General features: G+C 48.8%; 1 protein-coding gene across 1 annotated transcript in view; it reads left to right on the plus strand.

Moving 5' to 3' along the window:
* Positions 1-2,355: 2,355 nt before the first annotated feature.
* Positions 2,356-26,171, plus strand: part of NXPH1 (neurexophilin 1) — a 255,172-nt gene continuing 231,356 nt past the window's right edge. The window contains exons 1-2 of the mRNA XM_060248575.1: positions 2,356-2,434; positions 3,151-3,313. Of these exons, the coding sequence (XP_060104558.1) occupies positions 3,260-3,313 (54 nt within the window). The 5' untranslated portion in view covers positions 2,356-2,434; positions 3,151-3,259. The remainder of the gene's footprint in view (positions 2,435-3,150; positions 3,314-26,171) is intronic.

Raw genomic sequence — 26,171 nt, forward strand, 5'->3', positions numbered from 1 at the left:
CGAGAAAGCTGATCTCTGGCCCAGAAGGACAGCATAGATGTCTAAGATCACTTATACTGTATTAATCCGCCGCCATCCCCCACCGCAACACTCAACCAGGAGCTGAAGAAATGTCCCAGAAAAAGGGAGAGCAGTGTTCTGTTGAATATCACTGTCCCAGCTGGTGGGAGCTGTCCAGGGTACCAGCTGCAGCTCTGCATCTTTAAACAGAGAGGGTAAGGACGGTTGAAAGCAGATGCACAAGCTGGGGTGGGGGTGGATCTAGGCCACTGCCAGATGTGAAAAGTCAGTTGTGTTCACTGCATAGAACCATGAAGTTAGTTTCTATTGGCTGGGTGGGCTGCTGTGAAATACAGATTGGGAGGAGTGAAAGGCAAAGCAAAAGTGTCCCTATCAGCCAAAATGGGAGATATGATTGGGAACAAGCGCCAGAATTAAGACCTGAGCACCGACACACAAAGATTTCCTCTTAAAAGGTGTGATGGGACTTTGTCCCCCCACCTCACACAAAGCAAGAGTCTTGGATATTGATCAGCTGTCCAACTATATGCCAAGCATATAGCTCCCCACTCACCATACTGAGAAAGGCATAATTCTGGTAAACTAGAAGAAATTACCTCTTAAAATACATATAAAACTCTTGTTCAAGATTAAGACCCTTGTTATCTCTTTCTCTCCCACACGCTTTGACTCCTAGAGCCCCTCGTGTCCAGTTTGCAATCACTAAGGCTCTAATTCCCACTAGGCAGGTAAGCAGATATGGAAGTGTGTGTGTGTAGGGGGGAGGGGTTTTGCTGTGTGTGTGTGTGTGTGTGTCACACTTCAGTGCTTCAGGATCCCCAGAAGTTACTGTTTGTGCTGGGGCAGAGGATCCTGAGCACGTGTGCTCTCTTGTAACAACTTCTTGGCGTTAAATCGAGGGGGGGGGGCGTTATGTAAAATGAATGGGGAGAGGGTAGGGGTTTCCTGTGGCTTGCATTCTTTCAAGGCACGCTTATGGCCGACGCGGGCACGGCATTCTTCCTTACGGAATCAAGTACGGAATCAAGCGGTGGAGGGGGTTGAATTATTCCGGAGGAAAGCGAGAGGCGCCGCTCTCTCGCTCGCTCTCGGTGGAGAGGCAGAAATAGCTCCGGCAGCGGCGAGGGTGCTTTTTAAAACTCCAAGTTCCTGCATGGCGCCCGCCCTCCTCCTCAAAGGCAATTCCGCCATCTAGACCGGGGCTGGGTGATGGTGGAGGAGGGTGGGGGAAGAGGCATCTGCGTGCCAGGCAGCGCTCTCCCCCCCCCCCCCCCGCCCCGAGCCCTGTAACCCAACTTCTCTTATCTCGGGTGCCAGACTTCACGCCCCATTTCTCCAGCCATCTCACACAAGCCCCTGCAGTCATCTCCAGGAAACCATCGGAAGACATCAAGCCTTCCCTTTCAAGTGCTTTATTATTTGTGCGGGAGCCAAGGGCGACATCATTATTCATATTCATGGGATATTAATTGGTATTGAAGAAGGAGGAGGAGGGAAAGAAGGAAGGAAGGCAAATTGTGGCGGCGGGGGGGGGGGGACGGGAGGGAGGAAGGGAAGGGAAGCGAGCCAACCCCTCCCGTTCCCGCCCAGTGCCAATGCCAGCCCCCTTCCCTTCCCTTCGCTCCGCGGGGGCTCTCGGGCGAGCGAGGCGTGCGGAGGGAGCCCCCTGGCGGCAGGGCAGAGCGCCGCAGCGCGCCTTGGGAGGGCTGTGATTCGCCGCCACCCAGAGACGCCGCTCCAGTCTCGCCGCCGCTTCTCGCCTCCTTTTGGAGCTGGGATGACTCTCGGACAGCGCTCAGGAGGGCTCCCCTCGCCCGCGCGCTCGCACGCCTCGCCCCCCCTCCTCCTCCTCTTCTTCTTTTTTTGGCGGGTGCCTCCTTCCTGCCTTCCTTCCTTCGTGCCTGCCTGCCTGCCTCCCCTTCCCTCTAAAGAGATGAGCGGCCAAGGGCTTTGCAGAGAGATTTTTATCGAAAGTTAAAGAGCAGCCATCGCCGGCCAAGGCCAATAAGTCATCTCTCGCTCTTTTTTTTCCTCCTTAAAAAAATTGAGACAAATCGCTTGGAACGCCCCGGCTGCTTCTGCCGTCGCCGCCGCCGCCGCCGCTGCAGCCAAGAGCCCCCCGGCGGGCGGTCCAGGCAGGCGGGCGGGCGGGCTGGGCTGTGCCTCCTGCTCGTAAGTCCCGCGCCCTGGTGGCCGTCCCTCGGCGCCTCCCCCCCTCCCTCCCGCATGCTGGCTCCAAGGCGGCGGCGGCGGCACCTGTTTCCGCGGCGGGACCCCTCTGGCCAGAGCATGGAGCAGCAGCCGCGCCGAGGGGAGCCTCGCGTCGCCCGGGCAGCCGCCGAGCCCGTCTAGCTCGCTCCCCGATGGACTATCCCCGCCGGCGACCAGCGCTTGCTCTCCGACTCCGCAGGCAGTAGGTGGCCCGCCCGGGGCTCGCTCGCTCGCCGCGAGGGGGGCTGGGGGAGGGGAGGGGAGAGAAGGGTCGCGTTTTCGTGTCTTTTTGGAAAGAGGGGGCCGGAAGGGCTCCGAGCAGCTGGAGTTGGGCGCCCCCCGCGGTAGGGAGCCCCCGCGGGAGAGTTTCGGGGCGACGGGGCGGGCTGTGGACGGGGGGGGGGGATGTGATTCTGGGGTGTGCGCGGGGTCATTCCCAGCCTCTCGTTGCCGACGGCTGTGAGTCCAGTTGGGTGTCGAGGGTGAGCTGGGGCTAGCTCCGCGATCCCGGGCTAACCACTCCCCCCCTCCCGTTTTCCCGCGCGCTTGTGGGTGCGCCTCTCGCTAGTCCCTGCCTGGAGTGTCTAGGGTGGTAGTGGCGATCGGCCAGCCGTCTCCTTTCCCTCTCCTCCTGACAGCAGACGCTTAAAAAAAATTAACTCCCCCCCCCCCCCCCTAGCCCGACCAAGCACGTCCTTTGTTCCGGAGTCACTCCGCAGCTAGCCGGCTTGGCCCGGCAGACCTCCCCCCTTCCCCGCCCTCTGCTCTCTCCATGGATTAACTCCGCTGGAGTCGTTCCTCGCTTCCCCCCCCCCCCCAGCGCTGCACTCTTCCTATCTGCCCCCCCCCCATTCTTACTTGCCTCCAAGTGCACCCTGGTGTCGTGGTCATGGAGTCTGTAATTTCGTTTCTGTCTAGGCTGGCGCGAGCTCTCCTTGTCCTATAAAAGTCTATGCCAGGTGGATCTATGGTCCTGGACGAACCCCGAGGAAGAGAAGGCACCGCCGCGGAACTTTGAGCTGGGAGGATGCAGCCCGTGTATTGGTACGCCGCGCTCCTGCTACAACCTGCGCTCTACCTGGTAAGTGGCAGGTGCCTCTCCGTCTTCCTCCCTCTAGCTAGCTTGGGCTGGGGGCAGAACACCTCCAGCAGAGGCCTCGATCCGCAAGGCACTAACTCCAGAGTAGCCTCGTAGTCCTCCTATCAAGTGGAAGGAAGCTCGGAGGTTCAGCAACTTCCACGAGGTTTCTCCCCCCGCCCCACTTTCCACCGCGGCTGTGTGTGTTGCTCTGGCATGGATAAAGGAGAAGAGACGGGCTGCCGTTTGCTTAGGTGCTGGATAGAGATGGGCGCTCTTGCTGGTCTGTGCGGGCGTGGTTATCGGAGAGAGGGATGCCAAAGTCCATAGTCTCTTGGAAAGCTAGGTCGAGGTTTGTGTGTGTGCGGTGAAGGGAGCTTTCGAAAGCGCCTGGAAAACTTTTTCTTCCACCGCGGGAGCGTTGCGAGCGGCGTTGCTTCACATGACCGCAGGGAACGAGCAGGGCGCAGAAAGGGCGCAGAGCGCAAAGTGTCAAACTCGGGACCTTCCCAGGGCAGACTCCAGATTTATTGCAGGCAGCCAGAATTCCCTCCCTCCCTCCCTCCTTCCCCGGCCAGCCGCCCATCTGATGCTGCCCGGAAGCCCGATCCTAAAAGCTCCGGACTGAAGCTTGCGATGGGCATCTTTTCCCGGGCGAGCGAGTCCCCTCTGTCCGCTGGGCGTCAGCCACTCTGCCACCACGAGACCTGATGGGGCTGGAGGGGAGCCTGGGGTTGCTCTAGGCAGTGCTGGCGCTCCACCCTGACAAAAGAGGGACCAGCTCTTCTTGGGCCACAAAACAACTTTTTTTTGGGGGGGGGTCCCCTTTCAGTATACGATGCATTCCGTACACTGCCGCCCTCCCTTTGCGGTAATGTGGGGACGGGGTCCCTACAGCGGGATCCTAGTCGCAAACTAAGGAAACAGACCGCCCCTCTACTCCTATTGCCTGGGATGGATAGTGATCAAAGTCCAGGCGGGCAAAGCGGTGGAAAGAGCTTCAAAGCTCGGGCCCGGCGCAAAGAAGCGCCTCATTGTGGCCGGCTCCAATGGCGCCCTCTCCCGACCCCCGCGCAATTCTGGCGCCTTAAACCCCCAGGCGGAAGATTCGTCCTTCTGTCTTTGCGCCGTTGGCCTGTAGTGGCACGCCGTGGCCGCTTGAGGGCGCTGCGCGCCAGCCTCCACACAGCTCGGACACCTCGGCGGGGGTGGGGGGGGGCGTCAGCAGGTGAACGCAGGGGCAACCCCTCCAGATGGGAATAAGCGCTCTTGGATGCCATCACCTGCTTGCTCGTGCAACCCTCCCTTACAAATGGACCTCAGCCACAGTTGGGGGGGGGGGTGGTGGGAGTATCGGAGAACTATTTGCTTTTAAAGGAAGAAGGAAGGAAAGAAAGATTCGGCTCTGCTTCTCTCCCTTTTCTACCGGGACCCTTCATGCCGGATGGAGAGTCAAAGCAGGATCTGCGGAGCAATTGCAGCCCTCTCCGATGACGTTGAAAGCAGGGACCCGAGAAGGCTTGGCTGCCTACGGATCCGTGTAAGGGTCAACACCCCTCCCTTTCCGTGTTTGCTCTTGCGGCGCCATGGCGTCCCTCTCTGGCTTGGAGAGGAGGCGGCCGAACTCCAGCACGCGCAAGCGACCCCCTGCAGGCGCCAGATCGATAGAGGGCGGGCTTCCTCCCTCCCTCCCCCCCCCCCCCCGGCCCGCCTTGTGTTTGCCGGTACTTCTGCTCTTCCCCACTCCTGGCAACAACAGCGCGCGATTTATTCTGCTGCGCGGCAGGCTTGAAAACAAGCGCATTAATTCTCCTTTAATTGTAAACTGGGAGCATTTGAAAACCATTCAGTGTGCAAATTATGCTGATTCAATTACCGCTTAGTTACAGACTTCATTACCTGAATGCCGTTCTTTCTTCCCCCTTCCCCGAGGATTTGGCGAGAGGGAGGGGTGGGGGAAGGAGACAAAATCTGCTTCAAGCAAATGGGGACCAGGATGGAGGAATGGGGGCACAGCAATTGAGGAAAGATCTGATCTGAACCGGGCTGGGGGTGGGTGGCAGGATTCCCCGGGCTAGCGCAGCAGCCCTCCTTCGCTAGCCCAGAGATGCCTTGTGTTTCCCCAGGGGCCTCCACTGAGAAAGTCTGAAATGAGTCGGGAGCCTCGAAGCTGGAAGGCAAAGGCCTGCCAGATGTGCTGCTTCCTGGGCTGTCTCTTCTTAGAGGGATGTGTGGGCAGGTGGCAAAACAGCAGACCTCCACCACGCTAGGACTGAAATGAGAGATGTGGGGGTACAGGAAACGTGTAAACCAAAGGTGGATGGCTCCGGATTCTGCTTGTGATGCTTGTGTGTGCGTGTGACGCTATTTGGGGGCTCATAACGAAAGACCCATTAGTAACAGGCCCCACGAGTAGCCAGCCTGCCCCCCGTGATTTTTCACCTTTCTCACCCCAAAGCCGAGGAGGTGTCTCCCTGCCCAGATCCGCCGAAGGTTTCGCCAGCGGCAGTCTGGCCGGTTTGGAGCCAGCACTAGGTGCCCCTCCGCCTCCGCACGGGAAACTGACAAGAGGTCACTGCGGAGGGAGGGAGGCGGACAGATCTTCGACGGGCAGGCAGCACAGGCAGAGTCCCTTCTTGTGACGAGTCTAGCGGAACCCGAGACGGCTGTGGAGGCCCTCGTGTGCTGGCCGTGGGTTTAAAAAAGGGGATTCGCGGAAGAACTCCGTTTGATAAGCACAGCTCCTTCCCCCGCCCCGCTTTGGCCTACTCAGGGAGCCTTCGATGTCAGCTCGGGGATATTGAAGATATTTGGCTTAAAGATTTCTGATCCCTTTATGCTTGGGCCCTGTATGTGGACCGACTTCAGGCTGAATCTCTCTCTCTCCCCCCCCCCCTTGGAATTTTGGACAGATTTCAAATATATCTAAACGCAGAGAAGTTGCTGGGTCTATAGAACTGAATATTACGTAATTACACACGCCGTTTACCTGAACCCTTGGAGGGGTGAAAGAGTGGAATGGATTGTTAGAGCAGCAACAGAGTTTTGGAACAATTCCTAAAAAACAAACCTGGAGTCTGATGTCATTTTTGGACATTTTCCAGTAGCTCCCAGCATGGAGCACTGTGATCCATAAGAGCAGGGCTAAAAACACACGAATGCGTGGCAATGGGACATAGCTAAATGCATGGATGCCAATTTAAGGAACAATTATGCATACCAACAGGCACTTCTTATAGAGAGAGTGGGGCAGAAGTGACTGTGTGTGTGATACCTACCTACAGTACATGGTAGGTATAGATATCATAATGTACAAATGCAAACGTGTGTACGTGCGTATATGTATGCACATTGAATGGAGATGCGTCTCTCTGCGTAAATGAGGTAGGGGCCCATGCTAGTTACATTACTTGAACTAAGATAAGGAATGGGGTGCTGTGACTGAGGTCTACAGACCAGATAACTGCTAGATCCCGTGCACGTTTCCTCGGAAGTAAATCCTGTTGATTTCAGTGGGACGTACCACCAGATAACTAAGCATGCATAGGATTGCAGGCCCAGACCAATTTACAGCGGAGCGATGTTGATCCTAAACACAGAAGCACAATTCTTTGAAATGACCTGAATACTTTTTTTTTTTTTTAAGTAACTGTATTTGGGATCCGGGCCTCGGCCTTCACGGTTGAACTCGGTCCACTAAAAGCAGGGGGCAACACTTCCGTTACTTGCCTGTTTGCAGTGGGTTGGGTTCTTCGCAGTACATCACAAATGGAAAGAAACCGACTTGCGTGTGTGTGGGGGCAGGGGGGAGAGGGGCAAAACAGTGACCCTGGCTACAAGCCTTCCTTTCTCGCGGGACGGCCTATCTCACCCATTCCGGCATTCTTCAGTGGCTCCAGAACCCCATTAGCTTTTAGAAGCGAGTCAAAACCATGGCGTGAACTGGCTGCACCCAGGTACCAACACCCTCTTTCTGCTCTCTTCCAAGCGGCGCCGAAATAAACTTGCTCTCGGGCAGTCGTGCAAGGAATACACGGAGGAACAGAAGCCACACGTTAGCGGGTTGAAATCACCCGGGCAGGGGCGTCAGACCGTCCTTTGCCAGGACAGAAGGAGGGGCTTGAGAAGCCGGCCGGCTTTTAGGAGGCGATTTTTGCAACGTCCGGGTTGCGCGCCTGTAGTTTCTGTTCCGCGGCGCGACCCTGTGAACGAGGATCCCCAAGAATTCAGGAGCCGTTCCTGGTCCCCACCGACCCGGGATAGACCCGCTATCGTGCTATTAGGCACTGTGCGCAGAGAGACCGCAAAATACTTCGGATTGTTTCCCTCTTGGCCCGTTTTTGTTCTGGCGGGTAACCCTTAAACCCTGGATTGAGAACAAGACGCTCTTTCACCGTGGTTCGGTTTCACCACTGTAGACGGCGCGCTTTCCCCGCTCGGTCCATGAGCCAGTGGAGCCCAGGAGGGGTTCTAGCGCAGCTGGGCACTTTACTTCTGGCTGCCCCTCCCCCCCCAGCCCTCAAGCCCTGACACGAGAAGCAAAGGGAGCTGAACTCCGTGAGGCGGGCGTGTTCACTTGGAAGGCAGCTCCATGAAAGGCCAGGGAACTCAATTGTGTGCAAAGGCGCGTGGGGATCGCGTTGGAATTGTTGAAGCCGGGAGACAGAAGGGCAACGCCAGGCTGCCTTGGAGGGGCGTGACCCTTCGGTAGACTTAGCATTTCTGAAAGCTCAGATTCAGACGAGGGGATTCAAAAGGGACGGAAAGGGAGCCGCCGGGTCTTTGCCGCAAGCGCCACCCTGTCTAACATCCCCTCTTTGTGGATTTCCGACGGGGGCCTGTTTGGCAGATCTGCCTTTTGTGCTTGTATCTTCAGGCACAGGGAAGACGAACCGGTCTATCGGTTGATGCCAGTGTTTGGACGTAGTGTGGTGTATTCCTGCTGCAGGTAGTGGGGCCTGCTGCTAAAGGCAGGACAACAACGCCGGGTCCTCTCTCGTCACAAGAACTGGGCCTCGCTTGTTTCTTTTTCTCTCCCGCCCGCCTCGGTCCTGCATCTGGGCTTGGTGTCGCCCTGCTGAGATCCATTTTGCCCCGATTGGGGTGATTTGCTTCTTGTGAAGGCGACCAGAAAGGGCGGGTGGGGTTTCCCTTCTCTTCCAAGGGTGGCAAGCATTTCCCCAGGCTCTTCATTCAGGCAGCCAGCATTGCCCCCCCCCCCCCTTCCAGGAAGGAACCTCTCTTGACTAGATTTGTCAAAGGACATCTCTGTGAAGGTGTTGGGTTGTTAGTGGCGGTTTCAAGCGCCTGGCAGCTGGAGGGAGAGCGACGCAGACAAGCTGGTCGCGCTGGTCGTCTGTTCTGCGGCTCAAAGCCGACTGAAATAGTTCATTGAAGGGGCGGGGGCGGGAGAGAAACAAGCCCTACCTAAGACTCCCTGTGGGTAGAACATAAATCCACTTCGGAAGACATATCTGAAGAAGAGCAGGAGACGGATGGCTTTGCAACCGGTATACACAAGTTAAAAAATATGTCCCTATGCACACATGTAGGAACTGGACACATAGGAACTGTACAGCACGCATACATATACATACAGCCGTGTGTGCATAGACACCTACTAGCCTACACAGAAGCAGGAAAGGTATATCTTGCACAGAAGCTCCTAAATAATATAAGGCATTTCTATATATTCTCAGTGTGTGATTAGGATCAGTGTACAAAAAATAATGCATCTTTTAGAACTTACAAATTGTCTGGTGACTATCTAACTAGATCAGATCCCCATGCAATCCACTTTATGGCTATGTTTATTTTTAGTCTTATTTAGTCTTTATTTACTCTCTCTCTCCCTCTGGAAATTAAGTCGTGGAGTGTATGAACTTTCGTCCCAGTTCAATAAGCGCTACTGGGGACTATTGACTTCAATGGCGATGACTTCTGAAGTCAAGCTATTTAGGGTCGCAACCGTGTAGTCTATTATAAGGAATGTTTACTCGGAAGTAAAACCTACTATTCCATGGGGCTTACTCCCAGGTAAGTCTCCATGGGCGATTGCAGCCTCAGATCCCCTGCTTTCCCCTCCGTCTCCGCAGGTACAAGATACCAGGAAGGGAGGGGGGTGGGTTGGAAAATGCGCTAACGCCCCCTCACTCTCTTCCCTAAAGTAGCACCAACTCAAGGGTCAGGCGACATGATTCCGAGGCGCCAAGGCAGTCGTTCCTTGTAGGGGCCGATCTGATCTGGCGTAGAGAGAAATCCTAAACAGTCTACTGCGTGGGGCTTCCTTCTAGGGAAGTGTTCTTTCTTAGGTTAGCCCATCTCCCTTCCTCTAATTTCTGGCTGGAAGGAAGCAGAGTTTGGCATTTGAGAAGGCGGATCCCTCTCCGGGCGACTGGGCAGCCCGTTGCCCGGAGTAGGAGGAGGGGACACTGGAAGCCCTCCGCAGTCTGCCCGGCCCGCCATTTTAGTCAGTCCTTTCCAAGTCACTTTTCTTTCGCAGCGAGGAGGAGGGCAGTGGGGGAGAGATCGAGCGAGCGAGCCAAGCCCTTGCTGGGCAGAGGCGGCGGCGGCTTTGGCGACTCCAGCCAGCCAGGCAGCCCTGCCCCACCCGGCCCCTCCCTCCCCGGGGCGCCTTGGCGGCCCCTCCATTGTCTTGCGGGCGAAGCTCGTCTGGTGATTTGCCAGCTAGTTGAACTCACAACCGGCGCTTGTAAGTCAGCCTTGGAAGCACCCCCCTGGGTGCCTGGCAAATAGGACTTCCGCTGTTTTTTATGCCGCGGATTGACATGTTGACGACTCTGCTGGAAGGGAGCCTTTGCTCCCCCCGCTCTCCCTCCCCCCCCCCTTTGCCCAAGCTTGGCATGCACTTCATCAAGGATAAAAAGGTTCTGCCGTAAGGATGTCACTCAATTTATTGTGAAAGTCGAATGAATTACGTTAAATGAAAGTGCTCCCCCGACGAATATTACCAGCCATTTCCTGAGTCTTGGCTCTGTCAGATTGATGGGGGGAAATGCCAGCCCGGCTCCCTTCCCCGATTTCCAGGCGGGGGCTGTTTTTACAGATTAGGAAGAAATGGGCAGGAAAACGAAGAGTCGTAGGGCGTAGGGCAAGGTTATCCTCCACCCCGCCCCAACCCTTGCGGGCTTCAGCCCTGCAGATCGCCGGCTATGGTCTCAGGTTCAATTTGGGGAGGGATGGTGGCTCAGTGGTAGAGCATCTGCTTGGTAAGCAGAAGGCCCCAGGTTTAGTCCCTGGCATCTCCAACTAAAAAGGGTCCAGGCAAGTAGTTGTGAAAAGCCTCAGCTTGAGACCCTGGAGAGCCACTGCCAGTCTGAGCAGACAATATTGACTTTGATGGACCCAGGGTCTGATTCAGTATAAGGCAGCTTCGTATGTTCATATATGTTCTGCGCAACTGCTTTGCGCAGTTGGGGACCGCCGGAATAGGGCGCAGCTGGCGCTTGAAGGCAGAGAGAGCCAAGCCCACCAGGGCCCAAGCCCACTGAGTCAAGAGTGGGCCCTACCTCCTGTTTGATTTTTAAAAACAAACACCTGAGGAAAGTTCCACCGAAATAAAATAATTTTATAAACGCTCAGCTTTCCTTTCTTCCTGAATAGACGGGCTCGATCTTGTCAGATCTCAGCTAAGCAGAGTCGGCCCTGGCGAATGGTTGGCTCAGACACCATCAAGGGCGTGCAAGGTCGCGAGGCAGAGGCAGGCCGGAGCAAATCGCCTCTGCTGCTGGTCTCTTGCCTTGAAGACCTGGCCTGGTTGCCCTAAATCGGCTGCGACTGGAGGCAACTTTTACACCCCCAGGACTGGAACTTGTTTGGAAAGGAAGGCTCGGCTAAGGCAGGCGGGGAAGTTCACGGTGCGCATGAGCGGAGGGGCTCAGCCACCACGCAAGTGCTCCGCCTCGAGGACTCAGGGGGAAGGGCTTCGGGATCGGAGCCAGGGGGCTCTCGGCAGGCTCCTGTGTCAGTTCTTTCTCCCGGCAAAAGAAGGTTGAGGGAGGAGTGCTTTGGTTCCGGGTGGCAGGCAGGCACACCTTCTGTTGTTCACTCTCTGGGGCGCAGAAGGAAAGCAGCAGGAAGAAGCCCCTCCTTTCTGCCGGGGCCCAACTCAGGCGCCAACCTCTTCCCGCTATCTATGATGAACATGTGATAGGGAACTTTTGTGACTGCCTTTCTGTTCGGATTCCCCGCGTCCCTTTAGGAGTCACTTTCTGACTGAAAAGCAGGGTGCAAACACCCGTGGAAGTGAGTCCTGTTGAAATGGAAAAGAAGAACGTGGAACAAGGGTGGGAATTTAAAACAAAAGCGAGGGGTGGTTAGGACTTGCTACCATCCAGACTTATCCAGATTCAAATACGACACTTGGACTCCTTGGTAAATCATACCTGCATCGTCTGAGTCGATCTGGATCATTCTCTGTGTGTTTTGATCGGCGTGTAAACGTATTGAGATCGTCCAGGTCGCTTATATTGACCCCTGAGGATCTTTCTGCTCCTTTCTTGAAAGTATATCTGCCACTTAAACTTGGGAAACCACATCTCAGTGCCTAAACTGGTGCAGGTGCACAGATTTCATAAAGTTCCTTAGCTCTGAGACACCTGATAGCAGCATTTCCGTGGCCTCAGTTTGATTTAAGATGACCAGACCAACTATTTTAAGGGCACTGAAGTTACAGTCCTCAGAATATCTTTAGAACGGCAGCGGTCACTTTGAAGGAATTTCGGCTGCCTCAAACTGCCAAATGATTTCGGAAGCTCTATTGAGGGTTATAATCTAGGGGAAACTGGGGCGCTCCTGGGTCAGGAACTTCTGTGTTTCAAATTAGGGTTGCAATCGGGAATAAACCCCAGCGAAGCCAATAGGGATGACTTCTGAATAAACATGAACTGGATAGGGGGCACGCCAGGCCGTGTACACGTCTATGCCTGTCTATCCCACTATGTATTGGTGTGTATGTAAAGGCGTGCCAGTTTCACTTTGCTCAATAGGACTTACTTCTGGATAAATTTGCATAGGGCTGCAGCATTAGCTCTCAGACCTATGCTTGTTTTCGACTCAGTTCGAAGGCTCTTATTTCTAAATACGTATGCCTGGGGCCTTAGATTCCAGTACAGGCTTCCATGCAAGTGTGTCCAGGTCCTAATTCTCAAGTATATGAATTTAGGATTGTTGCTTTACTTCGACGTACATTTTATTGAGCTCTAGGGGGACATGCTTCCACGTAAATATTATTTGAACTGTGTTTAATAAGCCTAAACCCGAATACGCCTGTTTAACTTGTTTGTTGGCCTTGCCGGAAATAAAGAAATTGTACAGTAATACTAAAATACCTTACCCTCGTGTCATTGTGGATGACGTAACCCTGCAATTTAGGATTGCATTTTAGGAACTTTTGCATGGAAATACAAACGTCTTGCTGAGGAAGACCTTAAGAACACCTTTTTCTACAGCGGTCTTAGTCCTACTGAAACCAAGGGCAGATACTTCCAGGTAAATGAATTTAGGATTGCGATGCTGGTATATTCACAAAATCATTTACTGGAACTGCAACTGTATTTTGAAAATCCACTAAAGTACCGTTGTGCTGAATCACATCACTAGCACAGTCTTAAACTGAGAGCCAGTTGTGGTGTAGTGGTTAAAGAGCAGCTGACTTTAGTCTGGAGAACCGGGTTTGATTCCTCACTCCACCCCATTCAGCCAGCTGGGTGACCTTGACCCAGTCACAGTTCTCTCAAAGCTCTCTCAGCTGCACCTACCACACAGGGTGCCTGTTGTGGGGAGAGGAAGGGAAGGAGATTGTAAGGCGCTCCAGACTCCTTTCAGCAGTGAAGGGCGGGGTATAAAACCAGCTCTTCTTTCTTAATGGAAAAGGATCTTACTGGCTCAGTAAAGTCAGAAGTTTGGCACTGAGGATTCCAAGATCATCAGCAAGTGAGGGCCATTTATACCTGCCTCCTTCCCCTCTCTTTCCCGAGAGGACTAGCTCAATCAAAAATCTTCTTAACCGCGGGGCAAGTGTTTCCAGGCTAAATTCCATTAAGTGGAGGAATGCTGAAAACCAAGTAGAGCTCCAAAGAGATAAAAAATAGGCATCTCATTTTCTAGGAAAATCTTCAAGTTACACAGATCTCTTCACCCTGTCTCTGAGGAATAGAGTAACCTGAAGTGCTGGAAACCCTTGTACTACAAGACTTTTATTTTATTTTTTAAAAAGATACCTGTTGATCTAAATTTGCATTGCTTATTCTTTCTACCACATTGGCAGCCACCTCAAAGCAAGACTCTTTTCTAGCATATCTATAGCTGGTCAGTTCTAGTGCATTATAATTTATTGGCGTTATAAAATTCAGACAGGGATGGAGCTGGAGAATAAGGAGACTGGAAACAAAGATTACACACCACTTTGAGGGCTGATCTAGGGCACATCAGTCGTCAGTGTCACTGTATTGGAAAATTTGTCTTCTTTCTCGCTTTCCTTCAGAAGTGAGTAAAAGTAGACAAGATGATACTTTTAAAGAAGTTTCAAGGTCTTAGGATAGGACAACAAGGTAGACGAGTCGGTTAGAATTTCAGGAAGCTCTCTCTTCTGCCCTATCAATATAAATTTGGTCCAGTAAAAGGTACAGTTCGGCTTTAAGCAGCGACGCTCTAACCATGGCTCTGTTCAGGACCTTGGACAGTGCCACACCCCCTTCCTTAACCTGACGCCTGACAGAGCTCGGTTCCTTATTAGGACCCTGGACAGCGCCCAGCCTGCTCGAAAGCCCTCCCAACCTCTGCGTCTGCGACTGCAGCGGCCTTTATAAATAGCCTTCCTTGCAGGTGGCGTTTTCTGGCCATTCGCGTATAACTCTGGCGGGTTAACAAAGCGGCTCTCCAGCTCTTTCTCTCCGTCGCTTCCGAAACAAAGAAAGGGGATAACTGAGATTGATGTTTCATTAACGATCGATGCTATTTTATGTGAAACGACTTGAATAAAACATTTCATTTTTTTAGGGCAGCCCGGCTCTCCCTCACTTCAACAGAAATGCTTGCTTTTGGAATCATTTTTAAGACATTAAACCAGGATTCGATCTCCAAGTCAAGGTTGGACGCAAAGAGATGGGTCCGTTGTGCCGACACCCATCCTCCCCCTCGCCCCCACGTATAATTACACTTTCCAGGGTAACTTGTCTATTTTTGGAGGACCAAAGAGAAAGGGCGTAGACTATTAGAACAGAACAGGTATGAGAATAAACCCTTCCGAGTAAGCAGATCATTTATTTCTTAGATTCGTGGCTGACTGGCTGGCCCTAAATGTAGACAGATGTGAAGCCGAGTTCATTACTTGAGAGTGTCCGTGGGAAGAGTAGAGTCCTGGTGGGAGAGTGGAAGGAATCTCTTTGTATTTATCATCGTCAGGAAGTACAGTGGAAAACCAGCCTCTCTTGTTAGGAATGGCCGGATGCTCGTTTCCCTGCAGTCTCCTTTGACTGTATTCTCCCCCCGCCCCTCCCGAGATCGGAAAGATTCACTTAGATAGAAGGCAATGAAACAGCGGGCCAATAACCCGAGACCGAGAATATTCAATGCCGCTAAGAAAGTTAACGAGTGACCTTTTCGAGTGACCCTTCCCCAATCATCCTTTCGGCTTGATCCAGTAAATAAAAACAATGATTAATTAATTAGTTAATCGATCGATCAATCCGGGGCTTTTAATCAAGGAGCAGCGCAACAAATCTAATTTGATTCCACGCCAGACACTCGGCATGGTGCCATCAGGAGGCTATTGTAATCGGCCAGCTATAGTGATCGGTGTCAAAAAACATTAAGCGTTTGCCCAATTAACTTAAACATAAACGATAGTTTTGGCGTTCCTACCAGCTCGCCTTCCCCCGGTTAAGTAAGAGATAATCATCGACTTTGCCCCTCGATCGCATAAATCCCCACTTAATATTGACAGAGCAGTCCCTCAGGGTTTTGCTCGCAGGGAAGCGGCTGTCGATAAAACACAAGAAAGTTGACAAGAAAGGTGTAACTGGATGAGTGATGAGAAGCCTTACGATAAAGAGCGATGATGGGAATAGAATGGGTCGTGGCGACACTTTAAATCAGGCGTATTCAAACACCAACAGTCCCCCACCCCCAAGGAATATGGGGCGGATCGGCGTCTGCCTGCCTGGACTGGGGGGGGGGCATGAAAACACCTTCTCTTCTTCTTGGCTCCTGCCACATCTGGTCGGGGGATCGGGCAGCAGATCTCGTGGTGGGAGGGGCGGGTTCCAGGCCTGCCCCTGTCCATTCACTGTGTGGACTTTAAGCACCTCGCTTTCCTTTAGACTCTGTTGGTGGGGCGGGAAATGGGCATCCGGGTGGCCGGCATGGCAGGGCTGTTGTGAAGACACTGGCAACTAAGAGCCAGTTTTTAAAGTCTATAATAGTAAGGTGTCAGCTGCACAATTCTCATATGTAGATGATATAAAATCTTTAAACATGCAAGGGAAAAATGTTTCAGCCATTCTATCTCATTCATATTTCTGTGAGGCAAATTGCTGAACAGTGCGATTTTTAATAAGTGCTGAACCTAGGGGCATGCAGTGGAATACACCGAAGGCTGGGTGGGATTGGAAACGGGGGTCCTCCTCCCCTTCTCAACACCACTTGAGCACATCACGTACACCGCCAGACTTGTTTTCTTGCTTGGCAGGGAGTTGTAGAGGGAGAGGTGAAGTCCACATGGCTTTGGCGCTCCGAAATGCCATCGCCCCTCCTCCCGCGAGCATCCACCGAAGGTCTGACGTCGCCAGCAAGTCTCCTTCCCCTTCTTCGCTCCGGAACAGCCTTCCCTGCCCTGGTGTCTGTTCTCCACTTTGCATGTTGCCTTTCATTGCTTGACGAGGCCTGTCACTTAAGAAGGGGGGAGCCGGTTCAATTGCTCCAACGCAGGCTGCTTTCCCACTTCGCGTCTTATTAGCAGCAGCATCCCGTCGCGAGATGGTTGGCCGGCCAGCCCTCCACGAGCAAGCGGCGCTCTCGTTTGCATATGTGTAAAGGGCAGAAGAAAAAAGGAGGCTGAGGCTGGACTAGGCTTTGAATTCTCGGTGTCTATCAAATGGCAAAACCTATTCCTTTTCTATTCCAAGTGCAATGAATGCAAAGATTATTGAAGAACAAAAGCTTGGGGGACTCGTGCCCCCCTTCTGTTCCTGCTGAACTTTAAAAGTCATTCTAATGCAAATATTTCTGCTTTCTTTCTTTTGCCTATTTAAAAAAACCTGTGGGAGGGAAGAGAGAAAAAAATATCTTGGACTCTTGCGTATTCAGTTTTGAAACACACCCACTGTGAAGAGACTGCCCAGTCCACACTAGAGCAAGAACAACTTTGGGTGGTGTTAATGGGAACTGGACAGAGGTTCTGGGAGGAGAAATTCTGGAGGGAAACATCACTAAGTAATGCTAAGGAACAGATACAAAAACAAATCTAGAACTCTATATTTAATTTTCCCCTCCACCAACATTAAAAGACTTACAGGAGTTTCAAATTGAAAATACGATTGCTTAGCCACTTTGACCTGAGAGTAAAGGCGTAGTATATATATTTAAATTTTAATATTTTAATAAAGGAAAAATATCATTGGCCAATCTACATTCTTGTGTTACAATACCTGATCCCCTCGTATGATGAAGTGTGTTTAGAGAGCACACAAAAGCTTACATTCTGAATAAAACTAGGTTGGTCTTAAAGGTGCACTTGACTCCTGCTTTGTTCAACTACTTCAGACCAACACGGCTGCCCACTTGGATCTATCTGTTCTAATACAGTGAACGATATCTCATGTATCAGAATGTCAGACCTGTGGCTTGAATCTGGAATGACTGGGTTTTGCGTGGGCCTTTGTAATGGAACTGGGACTGTTCTCTAGGTCTCATGAGGAAGGGGGTAAGAAGTTCTTAGAGTACTTCTTTGTCATTGATGTCATTAGTGATACTGAACATCTTGGTCAGAACTGGAACTCTCAATATAGTCCAAGAAGCCCTGTTCCAATCCAGAGATATTTACTCTCTAATGAAAATCAAAACAGCCAGGGTAGATTGCAGCAATGGATGCATTTGGTAGTGTGATTTACCAATTATTAACCAATTAAAAAAGACTCCTGACTAATAATTTCCAAACTTCAAAGATATTATGCATTTGAGTTCATTGCATATAATTTCTGGAAAAAAGGTTTTAAAATTCCTGATCCTAAACAATCTTAGTAGTAAGAGTTTTACTATAATCTATAGGGCTTATGTTCAAGTAAAAGTGTTCATGATTGATGTTTAAATGAATAATAAGAAAATACACTTGCATTTTTTTGTGCCAGTGTGATTGACAATGGACTTTTTTCTTTTTATGATTGGTTTATTAAAGCACACGTTTGAAATGTGCAGTTAGGTTTTTTTTTGTAGCAGGAACTCCTTTGCATATTGGGCCATACACCACTGATGTAGCCAATCCTCCAAGAGCCTACAGTGCTCTTAGTACAAGGCCTACTGTAAACTCTTGGAGGATTAGCTACATCAGGGGTGTGCGGCCAATATGCAAAGGAGTTCCCACTACAAAAAAAAAAGCCCTGAGCTAATGAATTAACCACCTCTGCTTTGAATAATACAGGTAGAGATAGGTTGAATAAAGTGGACTGGTAGATTTTTTAAAGGAACTGGATTTAGAGCTAGAGCTGTGCTGCCATCGTTTTATTCATAGCAAACATCATTGTGGCATATACCTGGAAATGAAGCCTGGGATTCTGAATAGAATTATCCTGAAATAAGTACATTGGGATCAGGGTCTATGTTTAGTACATGAGGACTTTGTGAGTATGAAGGTAAAAATGTACATGTTAAAATAAAACAAGATTATTAGAATTTGGAGGATTGCTTTAATTTTTGTCTGACAATCAGATTCTCCCCTAAACTGATAGTATCCTGTGCAAGATCTCTCTGCCTCTCTATTTAAACAAAAGAGCCCATTTTTATTACACAGGAAGCCGTGTGACAATGTCATTTTTAAAGCCCCCCTTGATTGAACTTTTCACAAAGCAGCCCTTCTGTTAAGCTATCTTGTCAAGAAATGCTGTCATAAGCCTTAAGATGTGTAAAACAGCTTGTGTAAAGTTAATGGGCTGCTTTATCTATTGACAAAATGGCTGGCAGAAGTCTTGGCAAAGCAACATATGTATTTAAAACAGGTGCCATCCATAGCCTGTGTATTCAGGTTTGATGCACAATCAGTGCTTGTAAGTGATGCTAAGAAGTGCTGAAAAATCAGACTGACTATAGCTGAACAATCGTTAGAGTTGTCTGTAGTGTCATTAAGAGCAAAATTTTGTCTTTTCTTCTGGGGAAAAAATATGCATGAAGAAAATATGGAGTTGCTTGTACCTGGTCCAGTCTCATTCTATATCAATAATGTATGTGAAAGAAAAATTACATTGGGTGGATGAATATGGCAGTTTACCTGCTGTACCAGCAGTACCAGAGCAAGACAGAAGGAACTGTGTCATTCCTATGACCATATGATCCCTGACATCCCTGAGGAATCAATTCACGCGGAAGTGGCTGTTTTGCTGTATTGATAATACAAATTGATAAAAAGCCTTGTAAAGCTGTGATCACAGACACTAAATAATGCACTTTCAATCCACTTTCAGTGCACTTGGATTTTACTGTGTGAACTGGCAAAATCCAGTTGAAAAGTGTCTGTGATTGCAGCCTAGAGAGTCAGAATTAATCATTTATCAACTGTACAGAAATGTTCTACTCCATCACAACAAAAGTCCTTCCTCTGGAGCAAGACTCTTCCCTTATTAGAAGGAAGTCCTTGGATCTATCTCACCAACAGGCCCTCTCAAAAGTTCAGAGAGGTTAAGGTTGCTAATTTTGCTTGGGAAATTCCCAGAGATTTGAGATTCCTGGGAAGGGGAGGGAGTTCAGTTGGCATGTGATACTTTAGAATACACCCTCCAAGCCAGGTATTTCTTCCAGGAGAAGTGATTTTTTTAGACTGGAGATCAGCTGGAATTTGGGGTGAATGCCAGACCCACGTGGAGGTTGGCAACCCTAGGCCTAGGCCACTTCTACCTTTTGAGACCCTTACTTATAATAAGAATGAAACATGACAACATGCGATGTGCATAAAAGCAAGTTGCAAAATTGATCAAATGCCAAATAATCCACTTTAGTTTGAGGCCCAGGAACACTGGCCCTCCCTCATCGACCCTCTATGACTTTAGAGCTGCCCTGTGTTTCACCTGTTGCCATCTAGACTGAGTTCCAGACCAAACAGGCAGGCCTCATTTCATGGCAGAATATTTGATGACTCACTTTGGAAAAGGCAGAATTGACTTCATGTGAAAATAGTGTGAATGAAAGTTCAGTCCGTGTAGCTTGAAATGTGACAGTTCATTTAAAATCCTGCAACAAAGGTGTCAACAAGGATATCCAGTACACCATTTCAAGAACCTGCGGGGCTCTTGGTTTCTCTAGGTCTTGTTTAGAGCGTTGCCTTTGATCTTTAAAACCTTTCAGGGCCTGGAGCCAGGGGACATGAAGGAACATCTCCACTCCATCTCCAACATTAAGTAAATGTTATTTACTTAATTCATTTATACCCCACCTTTCTCCCTAATGGGGACCAAAACAGTTTGCATCATTCTCCTGTCCTCCATTTTGTCCTCACAACAACCCTGTAAGGTAGGTTAGGCTGAGAGTGTGCAAGTGTGCCCAAGGTCACCCAGCAAGCTTCCATGGCACAAGTGGAGTTTTGAAGCCTGGTAACCCTGATGCCCTTAACCACCACACTGGCTCCATGCTTGAAAAATCTGTCCTTAAGCAGGTTGTGAGAGGTGCTTGGTGCCTTTTTTTGTTAGCGTTTAGATGCCAGCCAAAAGCAGGTTGGTTTTGTTTGGCTTTTGGCTGCCCCTCACCCCCCAGTCCAGCTTGCCAATGTTGAGCTTTTTAAACCACTCTGTGGCTGTGGGTTTAGTTAGCATGGGTTTTGTAGCTCTCTGCCACTATTTTCTAAATAATTTTTGTATTTCTTTCCTGTGTTTCTCATGTTTCTTTGTAATGAAAGGTATTAATTTATTGATTTTACTGTATGATTTTATTGATGTGAGTCACTTTGGACCATGGGTTTGCTTCCATAGATCTGTTTTGTGACTGCTGGTGCTTTCCTCTGTTGTAGGGGTGACTGAACTTGCTTAACATGAGAGCCACAGAGAATAAGCATCAGATGATTGAGAGCCACAAGGCAGGCAGGCAAATAGATGGTGTGAGGGAGAGGTGGAAAGAAAGCAATGTTAACTTTAAATGCCTTCTCCAATCCGCTAACTGGCTTGGTGAAGTGGTTTAAAGAGAGAAATGCCTTCTCTAATCCAGCCAACAGGGTGGTGGGGGCTTTGAGAGCCATACAATATGTATAAAGGAGCCACATGTGGATCCTGACCCACAGTTTGGCCACCCCTGCTCTGGTGTAAAGAGCCTTCATATGGCACAAGAGGCAATGAAGTTAACTCCGCATCTTGGTGGGAAGTGGGATATAAGTTTTTGAATACATCGTTAGAAAACACTCAGATGTGTACATAATTCTTTGAAGCTGTAGCCAAGGAAAAATAATAGGATATCTTCAATTATATATAGATTTGAGCTCTATTGTAGCTGACAGATAAATGAAATATAAGCCAACTGTAAAACAGTACAAGTTGGGACTCATGAGGACTGGCAGTAGAGTGGAAATCCCATTCAGCAGCTTCCTCCTGCCTCTGCCTCTGTTGTTCCCCCTTTTCCACCCATTGCTTCTGGCTCTACGCCACCCCCACATTGACTTTCTTATGGAGCTGGTGCCTGCCTCAAGGTGGAAGGGACATTCTGAGTTACTATGACAACCCAAAATGCTGTCAGAACTCCTTTGTTCCTTGATCTTTGTGCGTGTACATGCACAGAAATTACTCTTAGCATTTTTGAGGATTTTACTTCCAGCTTTTAACAAATTAGGTTTCTCTGAAGACCTGAAGGTTTCCAGAACCCAATACTGAAGGCCCAGCTGGCCTTGTTGGGCAGATTTTAAAAAATGAGCTTGGAATCAGTCCTTGGCTATTAGAGATCATTATTTGTGTTCAAAAATGTGAACATATTAATGAGAATAATGTATCCACTAATCAATGTGAATCAGTTAATTTATGCTTTATGGTAAAGTAGTGCCATAACATTTAACTTTATTGTTTCATATATTTTAATATATGCTTATCCTGAGCTTTGGGATAACTAATAATGTAGTAAAGTACAATATCATAGTGCTATTTAAATCCAACATTTAATTTTTAAAGGGATATATAGATGGCCAGATTATGTTGCTACACTTGCAGAGCTAAGCTTTTTAGGCTGAGAAAAGTGATAAGTGGGGGGCTCCTGAGAAAGTCATGGGGAAATTCCCACATGGCCCCTACTTTGTCTTCTGGCTTCTAACAGTCCCCAGTCATTTTCCTCTATCCTTTCATCCCACTTCCATCTCCTCCTCCCTAGTTCCCCCCAGCCCCAACACTGGTGTTCACCTTTCCTTTCTCTCCTGATGACCCCCCTCTCTCCTCAGTCTGACACCCCTCTGCCTGCTGCCTTCAAACCCATTCCTGGATCTCCACCTGCGCACTCATCTCCCTCCTCCCTGCTCACTTAGTAGGCCTGTCACTTGCCTGCCAGTCGGACAGTCCAGCCACTGTGCTTCCATCACCTACCTGCTGCAGTGGCTCTCCCTCTCTCACCTGCCTCAAACGGGGTGGGGCAGCAGCAACAGCTCCTCTCCTACCCACCCAGCATACCCTCCATAACTGTTATTAGCCTCCACCCTGTTTTTTTAGTGTTATGTCTGTTTATATGCTTTTATATTGGATTATTGCATATATACTTTATTTTAAACATTTTAAATGTTGCAGTGTTTGATGTTCACCATTTTAGGGGCCTTATTTGGGTGGGAAGGTGGCACAGAAATATTTCAAATAAATAAACAAATAAAATGTGGTGGTGTCATGTTCTTCCCCTCCCCCTTTCCCCCAGCTTTGCTGATCTGTCTGCCTTTCCTGCCCTCTGCCCACCCAACCGCCCCTCCCCCACTATTATGTCAATTCACCTGTTCTCTCGTCCTCACTCTGCAGGCCAGCCACTTGCCAGTCAGCCTGCCCAGCTGAAGTGCTGCTGCGTGTAGTATCCCCCCCCTTTCCTTCCCTCTCCCATCTCAAGCAGTGGGTGCGATGGCAGCTGCTCCTCTCCTGCTCACCCAGTTCATGAAGTGGGTGAACTCCCACTCTGTCCATTGGCCCCTCTCCTTTCACACTGCTTTACCAGTCTCATGCCACTCTACCTGTCCACCCCATTTCCCTATCTATCCGTTTTCCCCACCTCCACCATTTGGAGTGGCTGCAACAGATGTATGTTGTCTCTGTGTGCACAGACAATGCTACTCTGTTTGAGGGTTTAACGCCCCCTCCATTTCCCCTTAAGATTTTTCTGCAAACCTTTGGAGTTCACCTTATTTTAAGAAAAGATCCTGATCTGCAGTTTTAAGTACCCACATATAGGGCCATGTCAACAATCAGGCATACTGATGATTATCAGTAGAACAGTTCTCTGTATATTGTAGTCTGTCCAACTTGAAGTTCACCAGGTCAGTATTGAAGCCCATGTGTTTCAATTCCTCTGTTTCTGCAATCTTAGGGAGCCAGCCAAAATAAGATATATATCAAACTTCTGGTGAACTGAAATACATGGCTTATAGGCAGAGCTTTTTTTGTAGCAGGAATTCCTTTGCATATTAGGTCACAGTCCCTGATGTAGCCAGTCCTCCTGGAGATTACAGTAGTCCCTGTACTAATAGCCCTGTAAACTCTTGGAGGATTGGCTACATCACGGGTATGTAGCCTAATATGCAAAGGAGTTCCGGCTATATAAAAAAAGCCCTGCTTATCGGTAGGCTTGCCACAGGTTCCTTATTTAAAGAATAGCTCTTTAATATTAACAGAAATTCTCACGGGAAGCAAGAAATGCACCACACCTATGAATATGACTTTAACTTAATATACTTATACACTGCAAGCATGGCATATTCCATTCACCTACGGTTGGTGTTATGATGTAGTAATTTTCTTTCAGTCTCACAATGCGCTCCTTATTGTAGAAGTCTTCAGTTGGTAGCCATACTGGTAGCCATACTGTGTTCAGCTTGCTGGGTCTTTAAGTTGTGATATAATGCTGTAATACTACTCATTCAAGTAAAACTGGGTAGGATTTACTATTGATCAAAGTGTGGTATAGAACTTCCCAGCTTGATGAGAACTTGGACTATTAGAATGTGCTGGAATGCTGGAATCAGAATGTGCTGTCTTTCTTTTTATCATAGGAACAGAATCAGTGACTATTTTGCTAAAAATATTGGCATTTCCCTAGTCTCTCTATTTAGCAATCTCTGAGGAGGGGAACTAGGATGGGGAATGTGACTTTCTGTGGCATAGAGAACTGTGTGTGGACCAGATCTACTTGTTAGTAGTAGTAGTAGAAGAAGATATTGGATTTATATCCCGCCCTCTGAATCTCAGAGCGGCTTACAATCTCCTTTACCTTCCTCCCCCACAACAAACACCCTGTGTGGTGGGTGGGGTTGAGAGGGCTCTCACAGCACCTGCCCTTTCAAGGACAACCTCTGCCAGAGCTATGGCTGACCCAAGGCCATTCCAGCAGGTGCAAATGGAGGAGTGGGGAATCAAACCTGGTTCTCCCAGATAAGAGTCTGCGCACTTAACCACTGTGCCAAACTTGCTAGTCAGGTAGTTAAGGGAGATTTGTCTAAAGTCAGCCATCTGGGTGGAAATTTTAGCCCAGGCTTCCTCAACTAAAGTCTAGAGCTCTACTCACCCAATGTTTTAATGATAAGATAAAGGTAGAGTCTATTAATAATGCTTGGCAAAATTGTGCTCTTGTGTAGCTTTCTAAAACAGGGCTATCATAAACAGTATTTCAGCATTGTATCCACTATACAGCTAGACTCCACACTGACCCATCCATTAGTAAATGTAGTGATTTGCAATAGCTGCAAATGTCCTTACAGAATCCCATTAAACTAAAAAGCCTGCTGGAGACCTTTAAAAAGCACGATTTTAGCAGCAAGCACACATACATATGGAGGGACCAATGATCAGATTTGATTAGTGGCCTCTCCAAGTTTGTTCTTATGTGCTTGCTTGTTTTTATGTTCTTATGTGTCTGTTCTTATGTACGTATATGTCTGTAGTCTGATCCCATGATATTGTGACTGCATGTTGACCATGTGCACGGGGTTAATCATACTGGCCTTTCCTAGTCGATCAGTGTCCAGATGCAGTCACACATTTAGATACATTGTTGAGATACAATAGACAGATTAAGCATCATGGTTTATTCTATAGGGATTCTCTTTACATAGAGAAGATACTTGGAAGGCAATGTACACTGATAATGGAATTGCCTGACTTCTTTCCAGTCTTGTACTCCATATGACCCTTTGAAAATTGAGATGCCCCTTAGGTGGCAACAGTATCACTTGTCACTTTTACATGGATTGAAAGAATGTAAATAACATTGTTGGAGGTCAACAGTACACATGAAGGTCCCATTCATTTCCACTATAGTAACTTTAAAAAATGCCAATTGATCCAGCTGAGGTTTAAGAGACAATGAGGCATTCTCTTACTTTCTAGTAATCTAGGTTTAAGCATTTTATAGCTCAATATTTATGTGCCTAGTTCCCAGTTAGGGAAATAAGAAATCTGAAATAAACCTTTAAGAACTTCATTGTGGGTGTATTTATAGCCTGACTTGCCAGCCTCTCAAGCACTGAACTTTTTAAAATGCCAGGCCTTCCTGGATTACATTTTTTTTTCAGTTGCAAAAATGGCAACACGGAATATTCGCAGAGATAGGAGAAACAGCCTTTGAAATATTTTGAGCACTCTTGAATAGACTTGAAAAAAGGAGGGGGGAGAGATTCAATGTGCTTATCATTCTTCATTCTTTCTTTCCACGATGTCTGCAGTATGTGAAACGCTCTGACTGTGCCATTCTTCTCTGTTGCTGAATAAAAATGAAAACACTTTCTCAGGGGCCATTTGCATCTCTCTCTTAATTAGGCTGTAGGAAACCAGGTAGTGGTGTGGTGATGGTGGTGGTTAGAGAGTCAGGCAACGAGTGGAGAAACTGAAGTTTAAATCCCTACTCAGCCATGAAGAAAATGGGAACTCTTGTGGCCAGTCACTCCCTCTCTCTTAACCTACTCAATAAGAGTTGTGAAAATAAAATCAAAGAGGGGAAAACCATGTATGCTTCCCTGAGCTCCTTGGAAAAAAAAAAACAAAGAAGGAAAAGAAACTTAACCCAAAAACTGGAGTAAGAAGCCTAAAAGGTTAATATGCAATTCAAGGGTCGAACATTAAAAACAAAGTGTAAAAAAATCATAAATCAACATACATGCATTTATTGTTGAAAGCTAAAACCATTTAAGGACCCATCATAAGCCTCTATCCTATGTAAAATCATAAAACCTCAACGGGAACCGACTCAACTTGACCTGACATGTTTCGACCTAAATTGGTCTTCTTGAGGGGTCAGAAAGGTAAGTACACATATTGGCTCATAATACAGAACAGAATAAAACAATAGAACAATGCTGGACCACAAGGAAATTTAGTGAAGTGACAAAGGCTTAGAGATATTCATGAGGCCTCTTATTCTATAGCCTTATGTCTTAATCAAGAGCATACCTATAGCATTCAGTGTTGTTTTTTTTTGCCACGTGGTC

This window comes from Heteronotia binoei, chromosome 10 (genome assembly GCF_032191835.1).
Source record: "Heteronotia binoei isolate CCM8104 ecotype False Entrance Well chromosome 10, APGP_CSIRO_Hbin_v1, whole genome shotgun sequence".
NCBI lineage: Eukaryota > Metazoa > Chordata > Lepidosauria > Squamata > Gekkonidae > Heteronotia > Heteronotia binoei.